Genomic DNA, 10,884 nt, shown 5'->3' with positions numbered 1-10,884 from the left:
CTATGCTTGCATCCTTGTTTCCTTACCATCCTCATCTTGCACCTAGCATCTCTTGTTGAGACATTGTGACACTAGATTGTTTGCACTTTACTTACTCCGACTTGCCATCCTTGAGTTCGACACTCGGGAGTTCCACATTCCCGTTTACACTTCATTCCATCACATACCATCCCACTAGTACTAAAAACCGTTCGTCACACATCAAATTTCCATTAGTTTCACTCACTGGTTTGGGAATTGCTTCGTGCAAATTCACATGATGTGATTCACTCTCTCATTTGCTTCGGACAAACTGATGTGATATAATTCATTCCCTCGTTTGCTTCAGGCAAACTGATATGATATAAATTGCTTTTATCTTTCAAACCAATGACATTTAAATCAATCATATCATGTATGACATTAGTCAAGGATCATTCTTATAAAGGGGTATACCACTCGATCCTTAAATAACACATAATTGCACTAAGTCATATTCAGAGAGGAATTTGTCATGTTGACATCTTAAATTTAGTCAAATGATGATTATCATAATTTATTGATAATACCAATCCTTCTGGAATTGATAATAATTCAATTTTGATTTAGCAACCAGTCAATTTCATACGAGAGTCATGTTGCATGCATGAGAAAATTTCCATATATAAAAAAGCATGCAAACTAAGAGAAAAAACTCCGAGAAAAGTAAACTTTCTCCGAAAAATAAAGTTCCAGAAAGTAAAATTTTAAGAAGTAAAATGAGAAGTAAGATTACAGAGGTAAGCTTAGAGATGTAAGCTTAGACCATCTCCAATCCAAAATACCAAATTTTACACCAAAAAAAAGAATATTTCCAGCATATTCCTACACCAAATTTTTTTCATCTCCAACTCATTTACACCAAATTTTATTCCTACACTAAAATAATTTATATTCTCATAAATTAAAAGTTTATATTTATACTTTTATTATTTTAATATAACATATAGTTGTAATTTAATAAATTAAACTTTAATTATGTTCTATGTAATTTAATTTTTTATTAAATTATATTTAATATTAGTCTTGTTTAATCGTCTTGATGAGATCTTTCAAATGATATATATTTTTTTTAATAACATACAATTTATGTTTAAATATTTAACAAAATATGTAAATAAAAAAATAAAAAAATAAAGAAAAAAAAAACCCAAAAAGGATACAAAAGGAATTTTTTAGAAAAAAAGGATTAAAAGAAAGCAAGGGCAAATGGGGAATACAAAATTACACTAAAAATGGCGTAGATGAATAGTGCAGCGCCAAAAATATAGTGATTTGGCGACTTGATTGGAGCTATTCTACGCCATTTTTTCCTCCAAATTTGGTGATTTGGCTCTAGCAGGAGATGGTCTTAGAGAAGTAATCTTTTTGAATAGTCACTTTTTGAATAGTCAATCCGAGTAGTAAAATCAGCAAAGTAAAATCACTTTGCACTCATAATAATTTGCGTCCAAAAATAACTTTTGGAGTATATATACTTCTCGACCATGCAATAAATATTGCGGTCATTAATTAACTTTTCAGGTGCTTTAGGCATAAACTAACTTCTCGGATGTTTCAAGCATGAGCTAACTACTCGGATGCTTCATGCATCAGGCATGAACTAACTTTTTCAGCCATGAATATATTTTCATACATTGTTCAAAACATTATCATGACACCAATAATTTATTCATCGATACCTCACCATCATTTCATTATCATCATTTATCGCAGTATTTGCTTCAGGCAAATTAGCTAGAATCATCAAGATGATGCGCATTCTTTGACGACCAAATGCTTTGGTGTGCAGCACGTAGGAATTAATGCCCTTCACACCCACATTCAAGGTTGAAAAAATCGCTAGGCGCCCTCTAGGCGCCTAGGGACCGCCTAGGGCGCCTAGAGCGATTAATCGGTGCCTAGGTGGCCGACCGCCTAGCGCCTAGGCGCCGATTCTAGGCCCAACTTTTGCAACACTACCCACATTGATAGCAAACCTGCTTCTGGCTAGCATTTTGCCTCGATGAGTTTGGTCGTCCTTGAATATCTTGATTACTTTGTTTCTTATTCTGAGCTCGAAACTCATACCACACTGGTTATAATTTCGACCGCAACCCCTTATAAAGTTGCTCAACTGGGTAACATTATGTGCTTGAGGCACCTGTGCAAAAACCAACCAGACATGCATTTTGATTCTTCATCAACAACTAGTTATGTTTCTTAGACACAAGGCCGTGCTAAAATCAACTAGTTATGTTTCTTAGGATGCTTCTCATTATTTGTTGTCTTGTACTACTGCTAGAGTACAAATTACTCGCATGAAAAGTCGGCAATGTCTTTTCAATTAAATATTTCTCTAAAACTTCTTGTTTAGAGTTTCACTTGCGAGACTAAATCTCAAAATTAAACATGAGATTAAACTAGTCAAAATGTGTTTGAGGAAGAGCATTTGATGATTTCTGGTCGGAATAGTCCTTCAGGGACTTCCATTAATTCAATGGGTTCTTTTTCAATCAGATACTCATTTTTAAGATCGTGATTCAAGTGGTGACATATGAAAATGAGAGCTTGTGCCTTCTAGGTATCGATGCTCTGTGACTTAGCAACAAGAAACTTGACTCAATTTATTCTTTAGATGCCGAATATATTTCAATATCAAGAGCTCAAGCTAAATAATTTATTCATTCATAAGTGAGCTCAATAAATTCACATTTGGCAATGGAAGACGTAATCTACAAAACATATAACATATGTTCTCATATACATTCATAATATCACATGTTCATAACAAAAATAAGGAATTTGACATCTTATAGATGCACATCAAACTTTCAAAGATGAAGTCAAAAGGTAAAGTCTGAAAGAACAAATTAACATTTCGAAAAATACACATGAGACCATAAAAATGACCTTTCGAGTATTCAAACTTTCGGCAGAAAACAAAATATCCTTTCGAATCCATGCAAGGAAAAACATAATTTTCCATTTCCAAGCATGAAAACATTTTGAAGCATTGCAACCTTTCGTATACCATGCTCAAATTGCAGCAATATATATAACAAAAATATTTATGTAAATTTAGCAACAACATCTATGCAGTTTGATATGAATGTTCTTATGTGCAGCATATATTATCAACATGGTGTAAATACATTGTATATACGAAAAATCACTTCTATTTACACAAACATATATATCACATGCTTTCTTCCGATTCAAAAAAATCAAAATGAAATTGGAAACCCATATTCAAGAATTTGTAAGTATATATACGAATCATATGAACATGTGCAATATAAACCATGTATTATACGAATCCTATTAATATGCTTGCCTAATATAAAAACATGTATTGTAACAGATCCAGACATATCGTTTATCGAAGATTACGATAGAGACTCATGCTTATAACGTGTTGTAATTTGACATATCAACTCGTTAGTTCTCGCGTGGTGTTTGCACGATAATGCTTGGAGATTGTATGTATATGAGTATATAAAATAGATAAGTAAAAGGGAGAGGAAGAACACAATCATATGAGACCATCTTTTCATTGAGCTTTCACCTTCAATTTATAGGAACCATTACAACCTTTCACATCCTTTTAACATAAGTAATGAAATAAGTAAAGGCTAACAAAAGGTCACAAGTTTAATGGTCAATATTTATAACAACCTAAAACCATAATTTTTCTTTTAAATCCTTAAATTTGAAGGTGTATTTCACATTTTCATATTTTTCCTAAATTTCTTTTTTAAAACTTATGTGATCCCAACTTACCGAACTAATTCTGAGCTCACAGGACCTCGCCTCTAGAGTCGCAAAGAAGTAAATTGCGAATCACGCAATCAACCTACCGATCAGATCCTAGTCTTCATGTACGCACAAGAGATCCAATCCAACTTTTTGGGAAGAACTTTTTCCCTAATTTTTTTTTTTTTTGGATACCCAACATGTCAAAGTATCTATGATGTCCCCGTACTATATTGTTTTGTTCAATTTAGTCCTTCTACTTTAATTTTGTTCATATTAGTTCCTATACTTTAAAAATTGAAACAATTAAGGACAATTGGGCAAATATTTATGTATTTATTTTGGACATATTAATGTAATATATTGGTAGTAAAAGTAATTAATTTTAAATATTTATAAAATAATATATGAGTTGGCATGTAAGTATGATGACATGGCAAATATAATGTCAACACTACATGCATAAACTATTGTTCTTAATTATTTCACTTTTTAAAGTACATGAATTAAATTGAACAAAATTAAGGTAGAAAGAATATACACACTACCAACCTCAAGTGAGGTTCAAACCTATCAATTCCTACTTTAGAAAATAACTAGATACCAGTGAACCACAAGCCACTTAGTACTTTTTTCCTAATTATTAAGTCACATGGCGGATATTGTGATTTTAACTCCAGCCCTTATATTTTCCAAACATTCTCCCAATTTCCCTAAAGAAATATTTTCTTTACATAGGACCCAAACAACTTTTTCATACTCATCTTCAGTTTCTAATTTAGGAGCCAAAAGAATTTCGTTTCTAGAATCGATTCCACCATTAGCTGAGTGGGAGATACAATGACGCACAGAGAACAAAACCCAATGAACCAAACGACAGTGGAAGCAGAATTCGAGAAGAAGGTAGCGATTTGCGACAAAATGGAAGAAGTCGTGGAAGCCAATGGCGGCTCTGAGGCGGAGACTGAGTCTGAGACCTCCAAAATCGCAGTGTTGCTTCGCCGATTTCTCGCGTTGCAGCAACGCAGAGCCCAAGCCTATGCTAGGCTTAAGAGGTACCGTACCGTATGTATTTCTCCGTGTATAATGAGTATGATCTCCGTGTATATGTTTGATTTTACTTTTGTTGATTTAGTTAGAATTATATTATATACATTTCTGAACTTTGGGTTGTATTTATTAATTTGAAAAGATGAACAGTAGTTAAGATAAATCAAATAACAGATGGATGATCTTGAACTTTGCATTAGCCAAGTGATTTTCTATTGGTGTTTATTCAATATGAAGAAATGAAGAATGAATGGACTTGTAAATTGCAGTTACTATCAGTAGTAACCCTAGTTTGTCAGTTTGTCTTTTCAATCTATATTGCTTTGTCTGATCTTATCAAATGTGATAAGTCCACTGACATTCCCTCTCCACTTCTCCTGAGTATATGTGCTTTCCTGTTCTTTTTTCATTAAAGAATCTTTAACAATGAATATGAAGATTGAATATTCGAAGCAATGACATGCAGATACTGATTAAGTATTTGCTATATAGTGTTTCTGAATCTAATGTCAGTTCAGGAGCTATGAGGTTTAAACTGTTGTAAAATTGGAAAATACCATATCTAGCATTCATCTCACGCCTGCCTTTTCATTCTTCTTTTCTTTACGTTGTGTATTTTCATTCAAAGTAATACATAGATCTTATGTTCTGCTTGTTATTTGTGTGACAGGGGTTTTGAGGATTATATGGTTTCAGGAGTTGAATCGGCTTACCAGAAACTCTGTAGCGAGATAACAGTTGAATTCAATGATTGTTCAAAACAAGTTAGTCACAGTCACTCCTGCTGGGGACACATTATAACCATGCTCTGTTATTTTCTTGTTTTCTACCTTTCTTTTATTGGTGTTCTTGAATTAATCTCTGTGATTATTTCCCAGATACTCTTATTCTATTCCACTTCTTTTAGACTCCCTTTCTCTTCCCAATGGATTCCATCATTTTGGGTTTTGGCTCCCAAGACTTAGACTTCTCTGTGTGTAACTTTGGTGCTTCTTGACCGATATAGGTCCTTGAAATGGAATCACAATTTCTCAGTCCTGATTGCTTCAGAGAGGATTTAGCTGCCTTGCTAAGATCTGTTCAAACACAAGAAAAGCAGAAGTTGAATTTGGTATATCTTCAACATTTCATTGTTTCCATTTGATATATTGGAGTTATAAACACATTTTCTATGTATATACATCAATGATATCAATACTTAGTAACACACTAGTAACATCTTTTGACTATTTTCCTATCTCCCGGAACTAATTCACACTCTACGCCCCCACCAAATCTGAGATTGATTCATTATAACTGCAAGTAGAATAAATATTCTCCACTTCCTTTTACTTCTTTGCTTTCAATTTTGAGTGGTCATCTGTGTCTTCAATAAGGTATTTATTCAGAGTATTTTATCCAAAATAAATAAATAGTTCACTGATTCAGTGTTATTTATGGTTCTTCTGGAACAACTTAGTCAACTGAAATATCTTGAACTTGAAAAAGAAGATGGATGCTTTATAGGCTGTATCTGGTGCAATATATCCCTATGTGGATGTGGCAATTTCTTTGTTAGTAGTCTTGACTAGTCTCCTTGTAACAGACATTAAGAGAAAGAAGCTAAACATAGTTTAATTTCCCATGTAGAATAGAAAGAATGATGACGTTATTTGGCCAAAGCTATTGACTTAGGCATGATTAAACCTTATCAACAATAGAGATGTGGAAATCTCCAGATTTTTTAGGACTAAAGTGCCGTATCTTAAAATTTTCAGACAGCATAAAGTTGCTTGAATATATTCTTAATGTCCTTGAACCAATGCTAGAATCTTTCATTTTGTTTTGGAAACTTGTTTTCAATGGCTCCTGTTATTGTTTGACAGACAGCTACTATTCAAGTTCTGAAAAAAGCTGGCCGTCCCTCAGAGCGACTGGTGAGCCATGAAAATTGCAGATTTAGTAAGCCAATGGGACATGAATGCGTCCATATCCAGAAGATTACTGAAGCTTCAGGAACTGAAGAGGCAGAGGCTGACGCGGAATATGACAACGCTCTGAGGGAAGCCATTAAAGGTGTCCAGGATGCAGTGACTGTCATAAACGAACATTTGGAAGAGGTTAGGTATGAAATTGCAGCACTTGAAGATTGCAGTTGAGGGACTTTGCAATTTAGCTTTTTAGATTGCTGCAATGGGATTGTGGGATTATTTTCTTTTTGCAAAGAGCAATGCCTCTGCAAGATGTACAGAGACCCATTCACTGGTTTCTGTCATTCTTATATTTTCGTATTCTCTCGTTTGATAGAATCTACTGCTCTTCATCTAATCTTTCCTCAAACTCCTCTGACTTAAAAAGCTCCTTGTATATATACACAAATTTCATTTTGGGTTTTATAGGTTCACTTGCTTAGACTGGAAGATGTTGGTGGTCAGTCTTATTCTATTGTTTACAATTTTTATGGACTGCATTTTATTTTATTGTTCCAACTTTTATAAAATTTTGACAGTTTTGGTCCCTTTATTTGCCTGAATGGCTGAATAGATTGAGAAATTTATTTATGAATATAGCTGAGAACAACTTTATCATTAGTAGATGTGAAAGGTGATAACATTTCGGTTAGCTGTATTTTTGGTTCTTAAACTAGTGATGGTTAAATTAGTCCTTCAAAATTGCATGAGTGAACCAATATAATTCCTAATTTTGTATGAAGGTGGCTATTTTGGTCCTTAACAAGACAATCATTAGTTTTGTTTTAAATTTTATTCATATTTTAGTCACTAAAAAATAAAATTAAAAAGCAAAAAGAAAAGAATGAAAGTAAAGGTGACATAAAAACCTAGAATACACCAAAATACATGTGAATGTTTAATGAAATATATCATTTGAGATTTTCAAATTGTCATCTTGATGCATAATGACAAACCCAGGTACTTAAGGGACTCATTTGATAATGTTTACTTATTATCTTGGAGATTTTAAAAAATACAATTACTTGCAGGTTACATTCAACCTATTCAAACAATTCACTTTTCAGGTTTTTTTTTTTTTTTTTTTTTTTTTTTTTTTTTTTGAAACACTTTTCAACTTATTATTAAATAAATTATTTTGTATTAGTGATCAAATATAGATATGTCAAATTTGAGTTAATACTTTCCATGGTCCTCTGAGTATTGAGGTATTATCAGTTGTGGTTTTACACTTTTAAACCAAACAGAGATCGTCCTCTTAGTTTCAAAAAGTGACCTCTCGTAATTTGGTGTTAGTCAATTTGTATTCAAATGAAGAAGAGTTATAGAAATTAAATGTTTTTTCCCGGTAGAGACGAAGAGGCTGATGCACTGCGTCTTTAAATTGAGAGTTGGTCGGTGAACAACATTTGGCGATTCGAAACCCTAAGTAGTGGAGGTTTGTTGCACAAATTTGTTAATATTATCCATTTGCTCAATTGTTATGAGCATTGCGCAGTGGAGAACAATAGGTAGAATCTTGTTGAGCTAGTAGAGTCTTAAAGGATGAAAACTGTTGGCCCATCATAGTAACATACAACAAGTTGAAGTTATCATGCTTGCAATATACAACTTCAGACGGTTGATCAGAGGTGTATGATTGCAAAAACACGATTACTTCTAACTGGTGGATCCTTGACATTATTATAAAGATAGACCGTTATTCAAACCTCTAAGATTTTGGCTGCAATTCAAGACTTCATAAAATGTTTTCCATTGTGCATGGCCACACCAGTGATAAGTTCTTATTTGTCTATATTTTTCCTCCTTTCACTAAGTCATTTTGTTTATAGTGTTAGAATAAATATACAATCAAACACTTGTAATGATCTAACCTCATAGCGGAAGCATAGGAATCGAGCAAAACTCCAGCCATAGTTGACACCTTTGTGTATTGCATTGTGAATAATCATAGTAGAAATTTCTGCAGAGTAACGATGTCTCCCACTTGGTCTCCGGACAATATAGATGGTGTATTTCAGGTGTTCCGGAGCAGTGGCAGGACCTAAACTTATATAGCCTTATATGCCATCAATATAGGCTTTGTAACGGAAAGCGTTACATCCGTTTCAAACCACAACATAATGGTCATAAATGACCTATTAAATTTGCACCACTCAATGGTGACATAATGGAAAATGTTACATTCTCCCACTTGATGCAAGTATTAACTCAAAGAAGCAAAAAACATGAACCATAGAGATAGTTCCTCTTAATTTAGAGTAGTATCCACTTATGATTATAATGTAACTTCTTCTCTAAGTACTTTATGTGGTATAAAACTTAACGAATAAACCTTATGTTCATTCTTGATTATAATTAGTTATCAAAAACTAATTATTGCTGCAATAGCTAAATTTGGCCTAATAAACTTGCACAACTTCATTTGTACAATATTAATGGAAAATGTTACAATTTTCCACTTGGTGCAAGTATTGGCACAACCTTTGTTGAAGATAAAAAAACATGAATCATAGTGTTATGTCCTTTAAATTAAAATGTGAGTAATACCATCTATGCATCACATGCATTTTGATTCTCAACTCAGGTTCTTTATGAATAAACCATACGTTTATTTTTGGTCCAACCTTAGGGATGTTTCTCAAATAAATATGCGCATAACGATAGGAGAAACCATTTAAATTATTACATATAAGTGACAACATAAATGTACGTACAATATAGTCACATAATAAGTTCCATGTACCATGTATGATCCCTAAAATTCTTATAAGCATGCTTTAAGTAGGGATCCGAAACTATTAGCAAAATGCTAATATATTACATGACTAACTCATTATCTTTAATATTATCGCTGACAACTAAGTTTTCAGAGTTGACACGTCTGCCACTCCTACTCTCATTAATCTTAGCCAAAGATAATAATTGAGTAGTCCATATTCCAATGACTTAGATAACAAATTCATGAGTCTAAGCCCACAAACGAAACTTTAAACATACACCTTATAAATAATCTCCAAAACAAAGGAAGGAAGCCCAACTTTCATGTCATAGAGCAATAACGAGGATTTATTAATGTAACTTTATGAAACAACAAAAATATTGTATCATCATAAAAATAAAAAATCCTCAAGATTCATCTATATGAACCAACATCATGAGTCTTTGCATGCTTTATGTCTCTCAACATTGAATCTTGAACCTTTTAAATCTTAATGGCCCAGGATCAATTTGATGAGACGAAAGACACCAATAAATGCTAAAGAATCTAACTCGTGATAGTTCACCATAAACTTAATGTCATTGTTATAATAAAAACTATTAATGTTGTTACAACATTTTCCGAAATATGTTGCACAACTTGTAGTTCAACAAATTGAACTATTGATTTTATAATAACAAGGCAATGTGTCTTATCCTTGAAGTGGAGTAATCTTGAAGTGATACATCTTTAATGATCTTTCTAAATGATCACTCCCACTGATGAAATGGGGCATCTTATTGATCTTTTAAATGATCACTCCCACTGATCAAACCATTACTCCCACTAATAAAGTTATTCTTGAGCATAAATGATATATACACTAATGATCCTCAAGTCCAACTAATTTTAACAAGGATTATAATTCCCCACCATAGTTGGACACTTGGACTTGGACATGTTAAATGTGTACATGTAACAGACACAATTTCCAACTACTTAAACAAATTAAATTGCTTTAGTTGAAATTTGGCTAGATATGTACAATTCCAATATAAGGATCCAAAAGTATATCAAGTCCAAATTCAAAAGCTCTATTGTGGTTGGGCTGAAAAACCAAGTAAGCCACATACAGTAACAATTTCAAGTTACTAAAGTTTTGGAGTTTAACAAAGTACAAGTGTTGCCAATGCAACCCATGTGACATAGAATTATAACTAGCCTTAAAGTTATAAATTCTAAAATTGGTATGATAAAATTTTATCTTGATCATCAATTTAAACAGAAGAATCAAGTGACATAAAACTTGCCTGTAGGCTAAAGATTTATTCAATTAGACTCAACTGAGACTTTATGATAATCAAATAGAAGAATCTAGTGACACAAAACTTGCCTGTGGGCTAAAGTTTCGTTCAATTAGACTCAACTAAA

The 10,884-nt window shown here is 32.9% G+C and overlaps 1 protein-coding gene across 1 annotated transcript; it reads left to right on the top strand.

The window, feature by feature from the left end:
• Nucleotides 1-4,481: 4,481 nt before the first annotated feature.
• On the top strand, nt 4,482-7,282 carry LOC109154124. The gene is made up of 4 exons (XM_019301986.1): nt 4,482-4,808; nt 5,474-5,567; nt 5,810-5,914; nt 6,669-7,282. Exons 1-4 carry the CDS (start codon nt 4,594-4,596, stop codon nt 6,939-6,941), a joined length of 687 nt encoding a protein of 228 aa, XP_019157531.1. The 5' UTR covers nt 4,482-4,593; the 3' UTR covers nt 6,942-7,282.
• The last annotated feature ends 3,602 nt before the right edge of the window (nt 7,283-10,884 follow it).

The sequence above is a fragment of the Ipomoea nil genome, unplaced genomic scaffold, assembly GCF_001879475.1.
Source record: "Ipomoea nil cultivar Tokyo-kokei standard unplaced genomic scaffold, Asagao_1.1 scaffold2610, whole genome shotgun sequence".
Lineage (NCBI taxonomy): Eukaryota > Viridiplantae > Streptophyta > Magnoliopsida > Solanales > Convolvulaceae > Ipomoea > Ipomoea nil.
The sequence above is the reverse complement of the archived record's forward strand: the minus strand, read 5'-3'. Positions and strand labels throughout refer to the sequence as shown.